The sequence below is a fragment of the Pseudochaenichthys georgianus genome, chromosome 13 (genome assembly GCF_902827115.2).
Source record: "Pseudochaenichthys georgianus chromosome 13, fPseGeo1.2, whole genome shotgun sequence".
Lineage (NCBI taxonomy): Eukaryota > Metazoa > Chordata > Actinopteri > Perciformes > Channichthyidae > Pseudochaenichthys > Pseudochaenichthys georgianus.
Window position 1 is genome coordinate 39490653 of NC_047515.1, and position 15987 is coordinate 39506639.

At 42.0% G+C, this 15987-nt stretch overlaps 1 protein-coding gene across 2 annotated transcripts; it reads left to right on the plus strand.

The window, feature by feature from the left end:
* Nucleotides 1-536: 536 nt before the first annotated feature.
* Nucleotides 537-15986, plus strand: daw1 (dynein assembly factor with WDR repeat domains 1). Of its 2 annotated transcripts, XM_071205217.1 has the most exons (14): nt 537-623; nt 847-919; nt 1374-1518; nt 3830-3888; nt 3964-4086; nt 4170-4269; nt 5544-5651; nt 6056-6162; nt 7457-7559; nt 8397-8511; nt 9154-9230; nt 11593-11715; nt 12763-12925; nt 13604-15986. In XM_071205217.1, the coding sequence occupies exons 1-14, from the start codon at nt 584-586 to the stop codon at nt 13636-13638; spliced, it is 1371 nt and encodes a 456-aa protein (XP_071061318.1). In that variant the 5' UTR covers nt 537-583; the 3' UTR covers nt 13639-15986. The 2 variants fall into 2 exon arrangements, with proteins under 2 accessions (XP_071061318.1, XP_033953642.1); XM_034097751.2 differs by lacking the exon at nt 11593-11715 and having other exon boundaries at nt 13604-15984.
* Nucleotide 15987: the final 1 nt, after the last annotated feature.

The window sequence follows — 15987 nt, forward strand, 5'->3', positions numbered from 1 at the left end:
GCCCCTTATATAGACCACCCTCGGAAGCCAGCCTCTTCGACCTAGGACCAGATATGCGGGCATGGCTACACAACACCGAGTTGGACCTCTAACGTTACACGAAAGAAGAGAAATGAAAAGTATTGGTGGGCAAATTAAGCGTTGAAATAAATTGAGTCCCTGACCTTATGCAGCACGAAGGTATTTATTATGATTAAGATATGATAAGAAAGTGAGTAGAGTATTTAACTAAATAGCTGCTCAAATAGCATTTAAGTGCAAAAATGGGTATCAACACCCAAAACAAAGTCAGTGTGTTTGGATTCGAGTTTCCTAAAAACCTCTTGGCTTGCACTGGTATGAACAATTTGCAAAATGCTCTTTATTTTTAGTATAGCCTATTTCTTACTTAGTACTTTTTCAATTTTAATTGGAAATATCTGATTTTACAGCTTGTTTGTTTTCGACAACTTGTCATTTCAATTCAGAAGCTGCTCGGCTGTGTTCCTACGCATGCGCAATGCGTAGTGAGTGCTGCGGTCTGTGGCCATAGCAACGGTTTGTTGATAGTACAGGACCGTGGTAAAGAGGCGATACTAGCAAAATGAAACTCAAGCGGTTCCTTCTCAGATATTATCCTCCAGGTAAAACCAATAATTTAATGTGTCCTAACTGTAACTTCAATTCCTTTAATGGAGGCAACATGCCACTGTGCTAGATAATATTTGTTTTAACCTGCAATGCACACTAAAAAACATTATGTTGACTAGCTGTGTTAGCTATGATGCTAGCTGAAGTTACTGATTTTGTATTTATTCAGCCGGCATGAGAGGCCTTTCCTGGGTTGAGTCATTTCTCTTCTTGCAGGTATAATCTTGGAATATGAGAAAGGAGGATGTTTGAGGACCAAATCCATCGACCTTTTGGATTTGACTCCAGAGTGAGTGAGTTGTATCCATGAAGTTAACCAACTAACATCACAATGGTTTACTAAGTGTGTGATGCCATAATAACTTCCTGTGGGGAGTTGTTTTATCCTCAGCCACAAATACTGTCATTTTAGCTAAGCTAGTCAGACATATCTCCCTATAGTGAACTCAGCTCTTTATATGATGGGTTTTTAACTAGTTAACCACGGTGAAGTTAGTTTTAGGTTGGATATTCCCAGTGGTTGAAGAAGTAGTCAGATTATTTACTTCAGTAAAAAATCAATAAGAAAGTGTTAAAACACATAAGTGAAGACCTGAATTCGAAATTCTACTTAATAAGGAAAAGTATTACCATATAAAATATATTAATTGTTATTTTAATGTACTTTTTGTCCTGTTTACTTTTGAGGTGATCCTTATGATCTAAAGTGAATACATGTGTAAACATATCATTTCCACATGCAGGACGAGCCCAGATGAGCTGCTGGCAGAGATCCAGCAGTCGGAGCCTCTGGTCACAGAGTCCCGGGCGGATCAGGTCAAACAGCTGATCGTCAGACTGCAGCAGAAACAGGGTCAGCAGGACCACCACCGCTTCTGCTTCTTCAAGGTCAGACCCCGGACTCACACTCACATCTACAGCCATTAATACATAGATCAACACAGTGACACATCTGGATCCATTTAAAAAGCTTCTCTTAGTGAAGGCAACATTCTTTCAAGCCTTTTCCCTTACAGTATATCGATATTCAGGATTGCAGGACATGTTGTATATGTGGTTTTGTTTTATAAAAGTGTAGAAAGCTATTTGTCTTTTGAATCATGAATTTACATCGGAATAAGAGAAGTTACAGAAACACTTGTGGATTTTGCTTCCTATGAAGCAGTTTTACATATTTAAGGGAGTTGACAATATTTTGGATATTGACATTTTTGGCAAGATCATCTTACTTCCACTGTTTATCAGTGTCTGTTTTTTGTTCTTTGTGAATTGTCTTCTGTGGAAAGTTAGTAGTCCTGAGTACTAAAATGATCCAGTGCTCCAAAGAGGCACTAGAGAGCAGCAGTGGTTCAGTTTTTTAAGCCAAGTAGGCATGCCAATAATGTTATCATGATAACAGATGCTTCATGAATGTCTACGTGTTTTTGAGGAATACACAAAACATGATTTGGTAAAGGTTAAGTTTGGTAATGTGGCTGGAAGTCATAGAAAAAAGTTAACACTGCTGAGAAACTTTTCTGTACTGTAAGCAGTGTTGGGCAAGTTACTTCCAATATGTAATACATATAACTTATTACTGTCTTTTTTAAGTAATAAGTTACATTACAATATTACTGTCTCTGAAATGTAATGATTTACACTACTTTTATATTACTTTTGAGTTACTTTACCAAAATAACCGCAAAAGAATGGCTAGGTATTTTAAATGCTAAAATGTAGTTTAGTGCAGCTCATTATACATCCAGTGAAGGGCGATGTGGTTTAGCATAACAACTGTAGGCCCTTAAGGCTACTAACAACTTGTATTACACGGCTCAGTTGAATACTCGATTCTGATTGGTCAATTCTTAACATGTGACACGTTGTTAATCCAGTACAGACCACTGTCAAGGACTATAATGAAGGTTGCTAAGGAGGATCAAGAAAGAGAAAGGAAAATAGGTTAAGGGTCCCATGTCATGCTTTTCTGGTTACTACCCGTCCCCTTGTGTGTTATGTAGCTTTTTATGCATGTAAACGGTCTGCAGAGTCACAAACCCTCAAAGTACACCCTGTAGCGAGTACAACTCTGACACAGAAAATACCTCTCTATGCTGCCCCAGAACGCCTCGTTGGACATTTCTCTTTTTCTATTTTTTACTTCTTGGGTATAGTGACGTATTTCGGGTATAGTGACGTAACGTACGTCCGCAGAGCCGTTACGTTTGGACCAATCGGCGGACTTCCTCACACACACACACTCGGCGGGACGTTGCGAGGCTCGCTGCTGCGAGGAGCGGGACACTGAGAGCTGGCTCACTGGTGTGGGGTCGGCGAGACAGCGAGACACCACGGAACTCAGCCTGGGCACACACACAAACTCCCAGCCAGGCTGCGGGTGTGTGTGTGTTTCGGGCTGTGTCTCGCTGTCTCGCAGACGGCCACTGGGCTCACAGGGAGGGGGGGGGGGGGCAGGAGCTCCAACAAGCCGTTTAGGACAGAGAGTGAATACACAGACTATACAGAGATGCTGTTTGAGAAACCAATGTGAGTTTGGAAAATTGCACAATATACATTTATTTTAGTAGACCTCAACATCAATGGAATTATGATCAGTAGAAATGGCCGTGACATGGGACCTTTAAAAGATGGAGCGCTGGACGTCAGATAAATCACCAGAAGAAGGCAGACAGGAAGTAAACACTAACAGGAACTCGGAATAGGCTCTGTAGTTTATATATGGCCGTGTAATAAGCGGGATAACGTGCAGCGAGGCGTCATCATGGGGAAAAGAACACCCGACAGGCGGATCAGGGAACCCGACGCAAAGCGGAGGGATCTTGATGAGCCTGAAGGGTAAACACCGGGCTTACTAATCTACCCACAATGTTTCTCTGGTGTCGGAAAAAAAACAAAACACCATTTAATTTCGGGTTAAAATGAGTTTTAACTGCGTTACTGAGAATTGTAACTTGTAGTATATTACCCAAATTTCATTAGTAATGCATTTTATAATTTTTAATTGGGCATATGGTCTTTAAAATGTGCTGCAATCGTGCTTCAGTTGTACGTGTATGTTTTGTTGCAATGCCTTCAGCCTCACAGGGACTGCTGATGACATTCCCCTCATGTAGATTTATTGTCCCTTCTTAAATAAATAAATCAAATACCAATAAATTGTACCTTTTTTATTTTGCTAATCTCTGGTCTTCTGTTGTAGGAGCTGAAGGCACACATCCTGCCTCTGACAAACGTTGCCTTCGACAAATCAGGGTCAAGGTGGGTTTCTCTGCGCCACCCAGAGCTCTTCAAGGAGTCCAGAGAGGTGATCTGAGCGTTTACTCCTCTCTGCAGGTTCATCACTGGGAGCTATGACCGGACGTGCAGAGTTTGGGACACGGCCTCGGGCTCAGAGCTGCACACGTTGGAGGGGCACAGAAACGTGGTGTATGCCATCGCATTCAACAACCCCTACGGGTGAGGAAGAGCGTCGGTGGAACTGTCGTAGCGTCTGAGGAAATGTGCTCTGACTATTTTTGTTTTATCGTTCTCTGACTTAGAGACAAGATTGCCACCGGCTCTTTTGATAAGACGGCCAAGCTGTGGTGTGCTGAGACGGGCAAATGTTTTCATACCTTTCGCGGACACACTGCAGAAATAGTATGTGTAACAATCTGTTTAAATTAAAATGATTAAATGCTGTTTGTTTTAAATGTTAAAGGCAACGCATTTGCTATAGGCGACTGCGTTTAGTCAGTGTTTATGCAATGTCCTTTGTATTCTGCAAGTCCCCTTGGTAATCCAATGCAGCACTTATGATGTAAGTCGTTTTATATTGTTCAGGCAGTTTTGGAAGAAGTACTCAAAATCCTTTATTTAAGTAAAAGTACAAATACTATGGTCTTAAACATTACAAGTAAAATGTCCTGATTTCAAGATCTTACATAAGTAAAAGTACAAAAGTAATCGCCTCAACATATACTTAAAGTACAAAAAGCACTTATTCTGCACAATGGCCAATTTCTGAATAATGTAAAGTACATAAATACTATCAGCTAAATGTACTGCAAGTATCAAAATTAAAAGTACTCGTTTTACAGAAATTGATATTTTCACAGTATTATGGTTATTATATAATCCAGCATTTTAGCATTGTCGGTGTGGACTCAAGTTAGATACTTGATTAGAAGTACAGGACTTCATCACACCATATCAGCCTATCATGTGCTTTTATACATATCAAGTTACTACTAACTGTGAGTGCAAAATAAATGTAGTGGCGTAAGAATTACAGTATTTGTCTCTGAAATGTAGCGGAGTACAAGTATAATGAAGCATTAGATGGAAATACTCTTTTATTTGTAATATTATTATTACTATTATTTTGTTATTTCTTTTTCTGATTTGTCATCTGTTATGTAGTTAATCTATATCTAGATGTGTTTATTATGCATGCCTTTTGAATATTTTCTTAAAGGTGGGGTAGGTAAGTTTGAGAAACCGGCTCGAGATACACTTGTTGTTATATTCCATGGAATGCTCTTAACATCCCGATAGCAATGAATATCTGAAGTGCTTTGACAATAAATCCATAACAAAAATGTCATCTGTGGAAGCCGTAAAAAGCACGACCGGCTAAAGTAACTGGACGGCCTACCTGCCTGTCAGCCTTCCATCTGGGCACACACTTATCTCGTGCCCTCATTGGTCATGTGCGCGTTCGTGTGTGTTGGAGGAGGGGCTCTGTGAGGAAGTGGCAGGTTTGTTCCGGCTGTGTATTTTCAAATTCTAGCGCACTCGAGCTGGTTTCTCCAGAATTACCTACCCCACCTTTAAAATGCAAAAAAAAAAAAGGAAATACTCACGTTAAGTACAAATATGTGAAAAAAAAAATACCATACTTTAGTAAATGTGCTCTCCCTCCCTGTGTGTAGGTGTGCCTGGCCTTTAACCCCCAGAGCACGCTGGTGGCCACGGGCAGCATGGACGCCTCGGCCAAGCTGTGGGACGTGGAGACGGGGGGCGAGGTGGCCACGCTGACGGTGCGTAATATTCTCTTTGATCCTGGTATCCATCCATCCATTAAATACACACTGCTTAAGTTTCATCCACTTCTAAAAGTAATTATCCCTAAATTGAGTCTCGTCACCCCCGCCGACGGTAAGCCCCTACATACACGGCCATTATACGGCGACTGCAAGTCTTTAATAAGGTCACTGAACACCCATTCTGGGGGGAGCAGTGAGCGCTCTTTGAAGTGCAGGCCGAACCTGATTGGCTGCCTCTGTCTCAGCTCTGTTCACAGCACAACGAATCAATCACGCTGACAGCAGGCTGTATGTTTATTTTGATAAGTAATATAGTGTTTGATGTGCGTTTCCATCGGCAGAGGAAGAGAAGAGGAACGACACAGTGATGGATAATGCTCTCTGTTTATTCCTCACAGGGTCACATGGCAGAGGTCCTCTCTCTGTGCTTCAACACAGTGGGAAATCAGCTGGTCACCGGATCCTTTGACCACACCGTTTCAATATGGGATGTTGCCTCAGGAAGGTGAGACATCATCATTGTTATCGAGTGTTGCAGTGGTGACGTGTTTTAATCGGCAGACCCACATGTTAGCATCCTCAAGGGCTGCTTAGATAAAACTGATTTGGGATTATTGCAGCAAAGAAGCTCTGTGGCAAACACATGTTTATAACACATGTTTATAACGCTTCCACGTTTTTTTTTTTTTTATATATATTATGTGAACGCCACTTTTAGGGTTTTCGAAGCGTAAATGCAATAGCCAGAAGTAAAAAGCTAACTTTACACTTTAAACAAACTACACGACAGTCACTTGACTTCACCGCTAAGCTTAAAGGTGGGGTAGGTCATTTTGGAGAAACCGGCTCGAGATCGCTAAAATTTGAAAATACACAACCGGAAAAAATCTGCCACTTCCCTACAGAGCCCCGCCTCCAACACACACGAACGCGCACATGACCAATGAGGGCACGAGATAAGTGTGTGCCCAGATGGAAGGCTGACAGGCAGGTAGGCCATTCAGTTACGGCCCGTCCTCACTACAGCTTCGACAGCTTCAAAAACGGTTTCCAACGCGTCTGCCCATTCACTTTGAACGGGGTGACGTCACTTTTCGCCGAACTGCATTGTGGGAGTGGAGCTTTCCTGGCGTGTCAGGCTGCAAAAGTTGAGCAACGTTCAACTTTTGAAGCTTCTGAAGCTTTCGGTGGAAGCGTCAGCCAATCAAATCGTATGCCAGTACAAGCTCGAGCCAATCAAACCGCTGCTTGTGTGTCAGGGGCGGGAGATTCACGTGATTGGTTGTTGGTCGAGCTTCAGACACGCCCAGCTCCAAGCTTTTTTTGAAGCTGTAGTGTGGACGGGCCGTTACTTTAGCCAAATGATTGGGCGTGCTTGTTAAGATGTTAAGAGCATTCCATGGAATATAACAACAAGTGTATCTCGAGCCGGTTTCTCAACCGTACCGACCCCACCTTTAAGACGGCTGATGTTTGGCGTGATGGCGTTCAGTAGTCTCATGTAGGCACTTGTAGCAACTGCTGTTTTTACGACACATAGAAGCTTCAGACATTCACCAGAGTGGTTTTTACTAGCACACAATTAAAAACAACTCTTAAGCTTGTGTTACCCACAGGCGCCAACCAAAAACACTTTGAGACAAGGGAACAGGAAGTGGTCAAATGCTGGGTTTCAGGACTCATTCCGGCATCAATTTCTTTCTGTGTTTCATAATGAATACTGTTCTGTACGGCATGCTATGGATTCTGCACACGTGAGTGTTCAATCGTCTCATTGCTGCGTTTTGTCTTTTTTTCAGACGTGTCCACACTCTGATTGGTCACAGTGGGGAGATCAGCAATGTTCACTTTAACTGGGACTGCTCCCTCATCGTCACAGGCTCCATGGACAAAACCTGCAAGGTGATCTATCATTGAGCTCTTCCAAATACTATTATACTTGCCAAAAAGCAATCTTAAAAACTGGAATTATATAAACATAGTTTGTCCATCATTTAACATTTTACGCTATTGCATAACAAGGTATGTGCGATGTCATATTCACCCTCATCCAGTTCCAACTCTCCGTCTCTTCCTACCTCCTGTCTCTCCCTCTCTCTGTCTGTCTGTCTCTCCCTCTCTCTGTCTGTCTGTCTGTCCGTCTGTCTCTCCCTCTCTCTGTCTGTCTGTTTGCCTGCCTGTCTGTCCGTCCGTCTGTCTCTCTGTCCGTCCGTCTGTCTCTCTGTCCGTCCCTCCCTCTGTCTCTCTGTCCGTCCCTCCCTCTGTCTGTCTGTCTGTCTGTCTGTCTACCTGTCTGCCTGTCTGTCCGTCCGTCCGTCTGTCTCTCTGTCCGTCCGTCTGTCTCTCTGTCCGTCTGTCCGTCCCTCCCTCTCTCTGTCTGTCTGTCTGCCTGCCTGCCTGTCTGTCTGTCTGTCTGTCTCTCTGTCCGTCCGTCTGTCTCTCTGTCCGTCCGTCTGTCCGTCCCTCCCTCTGTCTGCCTGCCTGCCTGTCTGTCCGTCTGTCTCTCTGTCCGTCCGTCTGTCTCTCTGTCCGTCCGTCTGTCCGTCCCTCCCTCTCTCTGTCTGTCTGTCTGCCTGTCTGCCTGCCTGCCTGTCTGTCTGCCTGTCTGCCTGCCTGTCTGCCTGCCTGTCTGTCTGCCTGTCTGTCTGTCTGTCTGTCTGTGTTAGATGGTGCTTCCTGCCCGTTTTAAAATGTAAACTGATGTCACTGAGGGTGTGTGTGGTGTGTATGTCTTTGCAGTTGTGGGAGGCAGTCAGTGGGGAGTGTGTGGCCACGCTCACTGGACACAAAGAGGAGGTGCTGGATGTGTGTTTTGATTTAAGCGGTCAGCTCGTTGCTACTGCCTCTGCTGATGGTGAGACTCACATTATTATTTTTATTTATATAACGGTTCAATTTATTATAAATCTCTCCAGGAGTTTTGTGTTGTTTTGATCACATGCTAATTGCAATGTTCCAGTTCAACACATTCTCCATGTTTGTTACCCCCTTTGAAACATTTTCTCAGCCAAGTACCCCCTGACCGACCCCGAACATTTTTGATCGAAAAAGCCTATATAAATAATTACAATATAGTGATGTTCCCTCAGTGTGTGATGTATTAACTCCTTCGTGCATGCATTACAACAAACTAAGGATATTTTCATCTGCATACATGAAAAAAATAGCATAACATTTTTCAATTTAAGTAATATGTTTAACAAACCAATGAACAAAATTATATATTGTGAAAAACTATAAAATACAATACACACATTTTATATGAGTACCCCCTTGGTGGTTCTAGGAATATTTTATATAAAATTGGGTTTTCTATTTAACTTATTGTACTAAGATTATTCTTTTAATCATGCATGGTATTTTTTTAATTAACCTTTTTTTGTTGTGGAAATCTCACGTACCCCCTGCAGTACCCCAACACACCCCCAGGGGTCCGCGTACCCCCATTTGAGAATCACTGGTTTAGACGACAGCCTTACCCGTGCCTGTCTTTCAGGTACTGCCCGAGTGTTCAGTGTAAACACACATCAGTGTCTCGTGACCCTGGAAGGCCACGATGGAGAGATCTCAAAGGTGAGTCCCGTGATGGCTTCTCTGCGACTGCCTGTGAAAAGTGTTTTAATGTCACCAAACATTAATCATTTGTTTCAGTAGCCTTGGTGCCACAATGTAGTTTAGAAATGAGGTTTTTTTCCTTGAGCTTTTTCCTTTTTCTCCTGTAGTGTGTTTTTGTGCATGTGCATGTTCTGCAAAGGCTAACATCCCATCCCTGTAAGTGATAGGCTAAGGGGCGGGACATCTATAAGCGGTTGACCAATCACAACAGAGCCGGCCAGCTAACCAATCAGAGCAGACTGGGCTCTGGTTTCAGACAGAGGGTGAAAAGAGATGCCGGAGCTGTTGGATTAACATTAACATGATGTCGTTGTAAGTGCAATGCCTTGCGGCCTGTAGCACCAACCTTGATGGAGCATATTTGTGGGCAGGAAAGGAGTGAGCAGAGGGTAGCGTTGTCGATTCTTATTCTGTTTTATGTGACTATCTTCCTCACCCTCTCAGACTTTCAGACGCGCGTGCTACTAAAGAGACACGCTGCCATGGAAACCAAACAATGGTGTAGCTGTATTAAAGTCAGAGTAGAAACAGTCGTGAGTAAATCAGATTTTTTCTGAAATGCGAGAGAAATGCGGGAGAAATATGACCCCGGGAGGAAACCGGGAGAGGGCAATGAAATCGGGAGTCTCCCACGGAAATCGGGAGGGTTGGCAAGAGTGGTGTGGATGCATCGGTCAGTATCAGGTGTGCATGAGCGTGTGATGTCTGTGTAACATTAACTCTTACTGTCTCGTGATGTAAATAGAAACATGCCTCTGTTTGCCTCGCGTACATGCGATCCAGCCTGATGCTGAAGGAGAGGGACAGGAGTTCAGGCTTCAGGCTGTTTTGTGTGTATTTCTGTGTCACATGGGAAACATCTGCACGTAGGATAAATAGTGCTGCTGATATAACAGAACATCTAGCTTCAAAACTAGATGATTTCTAGGTAGCTCTGTCACTACCCGATCTGCCGCCCTGCCCGATCTGCAGTGCGCATGTGCGAGATGGTCCGCCATATTGGACAACTCCGTACGGCAACCCAAGTAGGACACTTGACACAGTGGCTTTTGGCAAAGCACAAAAAGAAAACTCGAGAGAGATGAGTTATTGTTAATACAACGTGACTTCCCTATTATTTAACAACTCTTTTTATTGGGTTCTTTTATTTGGGGTTAAGTACATTGTCAGAATAAGTGAGAAATGGATTTCACTTCTGTTAGACAGCTATCATACTGAATAAATATTTACTGTGAATGTATGCAAAAATGTATGGCATATAGCTGTCTAACCTTTTCATTTCTCACTTATTCTGACAAAGTACTTAACCCCAAATAAAAGAACCCAATGAAAAGAGTCGTTAAATAATAGGGAAGTCACGTTGTAATAACAATAAAGCTACTGTGTCAAGTGTCCTACTTGGGTTGCCGTACGGAGTTGTCCAATATGGCGGACCATCTCGCACATGCGCACTGCAGATAGGGCAGGGCGGCAGATCGGGTAGTGACAGAGCTCTACATGAGAAAATACAAATCTCACCAGCCATACCTGAGGATGAGTTAGAACGGCATGACCTTCTGAACTCATGAAGTGTTGCACCCATAATAATAACTTTTATCCTGGTATACAATTCCCTGGAATCCGAAAAACACACACTCTGGCATGAGGTGTGTGTTTGACCCTGTGTTGACCTTGTACTTTAATAGGAGTGTGTGTGTCCTGCGGGGTCTGGCTCCGAGGGTTTCTACGATTGTTGTTTCTACTGTTTACTGATAGAGCAGGCAGTTATAAGAGGGCGGGACGGAGGATCGTTCCCGAGGATTCTGACACTAGTCTCTGCCTAACGGGACACCTATTCCCCTCCCCTCTCTGCCTCTTATCCACGACCATGTTTTGTTATTTGGTTGGTCTCTCCTACTCCTCTGAATGCCTTTAGTTTCACTGGAATTGGCTCCGTCACCTTACTGCCCTTTTTCATTTTATTCTGGGAAAATAAATGATGGACTGTTGATGGAGAGGCTGATTCGTACGTCCTTAATGATTATCTGCATATTCTACTGTATAAATCATATCATGACAGGAATTCACAGTACATTTAGTTTTCAAATGTTTTGTTCCTTCCCATCTTAAACACTCCATTAGCTCCATTCTTAATCAAACCATAATGACAAGTTTGCAAAACATATTCATAATCCAGATGCCACATTTACACGAGTCTTAAAGAGGACGTATTCTGCTAATTTTCAGGTTCATAATTCTGTTTTCTGCCTCGACTGTGACATGTCTCCACGCTTTAATGTTCAAAAAGCTCTTTATTTTTCTCACACTGCCTGTGCTGCAGCACCTCTTTTCACCCTCTGTCAAAGGTCCTCAAGGTCCTTACACACCAAGCCGATTTCGGCCGTCGATAGATGTCGATAGATGTCTGGCCGTCGATGAGCGTCCTGCCGCCCTACTCAGATTGGTGGGTCCCGCACCGTTGTGTCTTTTCGGCCTTTAGCCGACAGCTTCCGCCGCCGCTGTCGGCTAAAGGCTGTCGGTCAAAGAAATCACTGATTGGCTGTTCAGCTTAGCGAATCAGTGCATGAGAAGCGAAACGGAAGTGAGGGACCCAAACAAACTATTAAGAAGGCAAATCTGAGATTTCATTTAACTCCAGCTCTCGACTCAGGTTCGGGAAAGCCCCACGAGCTTCTCGCTGTAGAGTGAAAATGGAACGCACGCTATTCGTTGTTTGTTCATATCACGCAGTCTGTTCAAGCTATTTTAGTATGTCGGCTGACAACTTGAAATAATGTAGTAATTTGTTGTTCTGTTTACCCACTATTTAGGAAATGAGGTAGTGATACATCATTACCTCATTTCCTATGGAATTGGGACAAAACCTCAGTCTTGTTTATTTATAACTCTTTCCTATAATTTTCTCTTTCTTGATGTGTTTTCTCTTGCTTTTCTTTCCATTTCTGTTCTTGTCATCTTCTTTCTCCGATCTTCTATCTTTGTCAGCTTCCATTTCCTGTCCGGGGTCGCTCCTTTGTTCCCCGTTTATAGTTTTAATAAAAACATACTCTACTTTCATGGCCATCTCGAGCCAGCTTCATTTAATCATCTCCTTCTTCACCTCACTACGGGGAGAGAAAACCATTCAGGGAACGATAAACCAGAGCTCCAACGCAATCAGCCTCAGCCGTGATTTTCATAATGCCACTTGTGCTTTGATCCTCCTTAAGTATTTCAAGTTGAAAGACCTCTGTGGAATAGAGTTGCTGATGGGGTAAAAGTGTTACAAACTCACTCATTTCTCCCTCCCTCTGAGTCATTTCCACCGCTTCTGGCATTATTTCTTATTCAGCACTCACTCATCACTTATGTAACACACACACACACACACACACACACACACACACACACACACACACACACACACACACACACACACACACACACACACACACACACACACACACACACCACATTTCTGGGTGAGACTGACTCCTGCCGCGGTGTGTAGATCTGTTTCAGCCCCCCCGGCAGCAGGGTCCTGACGGCCAGCTCCGACAGGACGGCTCGTCTGTGGGACGCTCGGTCTGGAGTCTGCCTGCAGGTCCTGGAGGGCCACACGGACGAGATCTTCTCCTGTGTCTTCAACTACGAGGGCGACACTATCATTACAGGTACACACACACACACACACACACACACACACACACACACACACACACACACACACACACACACACACACCACACACACACACACACACACACACACACACACACACACACCACACACACACACACACACACAGACACACACACACACACCACAACGTGTAGCCCTGAGCAGTGCATGAAGTGCTCAGTATGGTATGTCTTAAATCTTTTTTAAATGTCATAAAATAGTTGTAGTAGTGGTAGTAGTAGTAGCAGTAGCAGTGGTAGTGGTAGTAGTAGTAGTGGTAGTAGTAGTAGTGGTAGTGGTAGTAGTAGCAGTAGTATTTCCTGAAAAATAGTGAGTCAATATGCTGGACTTCTTATGTTTATCTATTTTGTTGATCTTTTATTGGATATTTTAATTTAATTTCCTATTTTAATTTATATTTTTCTTTTTATTGCCCATTATTACTTCTCATGTAAATGTTAAAAATGCTTGACGTCAATGTGTCATTAAAGATAAAAATAGAAACCAATATGTGACACATAATTAAATGTGATAGTGTGTCATTAACATTGGGCAGCACATAAACAGCTCTTCGCCAGACATCCCAAATCCTTAATTGCACATTTGAGATCCAAACCGTGCAGCTATTTCCTTCTGTGAACCAATCTGTTGTTGTTTGTGCTCTCCTGCAGGCAGCAAGGACAACACATGCAGGATCTGGTACTGATGCTTTGCAAGGATACAGCGATCCACTGTAAAACTTTGTAATTCAAAATACATGTTAAGATAAAAGTCTGTTTTCCAGCATCTGTGTAAAGTGGGATTACAAATCGCTGTTGCTTGAGTGATTTAATGGAAGTAATTTGTCCCTCTGATGTTCCAACAGTCTCACGGCATTTCGTGTTATAGTCACGAATTCATCTATTGATTCGTGTCACACAACACGATTTTAAAAGCAATGTAAATAATAACAAATTTGAAGGAAAAAGAGATGAAAAAAATACATATTTCAGTATTCTGACACAACGATTTTAGAAGCAATGTATTTCTATTGGTAGTATGTTTCGTGCCTGCACCAAATAATAACAAATTAGAAGGGACATTTATTTTCCTCGCGGACGGCAAAAAAACTCCGACATTATACAATTTAAAATAAAAGGGATAGGGTTAGGCTTGGGGAAAGATATTGAGTAAGAAAATGTTTTTATGAACCACACAGCTTTCTTCCAAGACCCGACCGGACAAAAAGACGTGGTGCAGGCACGAAACATACTATAGAAATAAGTTGCTTTTAAAATCGTTCTGTGTGACACGAAAAAAAATGCAAAAATCGTGTTGGTGAACACGAATCAATAGATTAAATTAATTTCGTGACTATAACACGAAATGCCGTGAGACTGGGTTGGATGTTCCTCCTGTTACTCAATCTGTTTAAATCTGCACTTGTTTCCTGACTGTATGAGCCTAACCGTTTAATTACGTTGCTCATACATTTATATAGTAGTATAAACTAAGGTCAACTAGTGTCAAATTTGGAAAATATGGTTTAAAAGGAGACAATTAGCTTAGCTTAGCATAAAGACTATAAGCAGCTTCACTTGTTTCCTGACTCTATTTACTCCACAGTTTAACTTTTACCTTCATAACATGTCTTAAAAATATAGTAGAATAAATAGTTAAAAGTCCTAAACTAAGGTTAACTAGTTTCACATTTGGAAAATGTGCTTTGAAAAAGTTAGGAGACGATTAGCTTAGCTTAGCATAACGACTAAGCAGCAGGACACAACTAGCCAGGCTCTGTCCAAAGTGAACAAAAATAAAAACTCAGTTAATAACTCCTTAGGCCTACATAGTTAAGGGACACAGTTATCCATTAGACACAATTTGTAAAGCAAACACATTAGCTACGTTGATTTTGAACAAAGGTAGGCTTCAGTAGCTTTCATGCTAGGCTAAGCTAATCATCTTGTGACTTTAGTTTCGTTAACAGACAGACATGAGCAGTACTAAGAATTAATTTCTGATAGCACTGTGCAGTAATGACTATTTATTCAGTAGCTTCAATACCTTTAGGAAGACCACACAGTTATATTATGTGTGACTAAACAGTGTTTGGTTCCCTTTTTGCTAAATGTTACAAAAGGATCAAGACAGCTTGTATTTCACATCACAATAATTTATTGATGCCAAAAGATAAATACATTCAGTTCTACCGGGACAGAGTTAACAGCGGAATTGTGTGCTTTATTTTTACCCAATGCTGATGTAACACTAGAGTACCACTAAGTAGAGAGATAAACAGACCAAATGCACATACAAATTCAACATTACAAACCTTACTCTGTCTTCATGACTGAGTAAAAGCTGAAGAGAGCAGTCCACTCCTCCAAGGTGCAGCAGTTCCAAAAATCTACAGTATATACAGGACAGCTATCCAAAGTAATCAGTTCTCAACATGATAACAGACTTACCAAGAACTGAAGTTCACAACAGATGTGTAACGTCAGCTTATGAACACAACAAAGATATGGGCATTTTGCTTACTTTAAGAAAGATGTGCAATTCTAGGTGGTTTACAAATAAACTTTAACGCTATTTCTGGGCTTACTTTTCTCCAGCCTCTTTTACAAAGTATTTGTGATACAAACATGTTGAAATGCGGGGAGATTTTAACCTGATTTTTATTTCATCTATTGATATTCTCTGTGTTCATATGGAATAAATAAATACATAGTTTGGTTGTGAGAATCTGTAAATATATATATGTATACTGTGTGTATATATATGTATAATCTGGAGCAGTTAAAACCTGCTGACTATAATCTCTTGAAGGTTGTTCGTTCCCATCAGGAATGTTTAACCCTTACACCTACAGTTTGTGAATGTGTGTGAATCTGAAAAACAAAAACATGCTTTTATTAAAGGGAAACTGGTCCATTTATGACTGCGAATAGACGAAAAACACCAAGACTTAGGTGTATGCATTTCTCAAGTATGCTGATCGCGTTGTGCCTTCAGCTTGCAGTTAGAGTCAAGAACATGTTTCGGCGAATGAGTGTCTTTCTGTTAGCTGAAT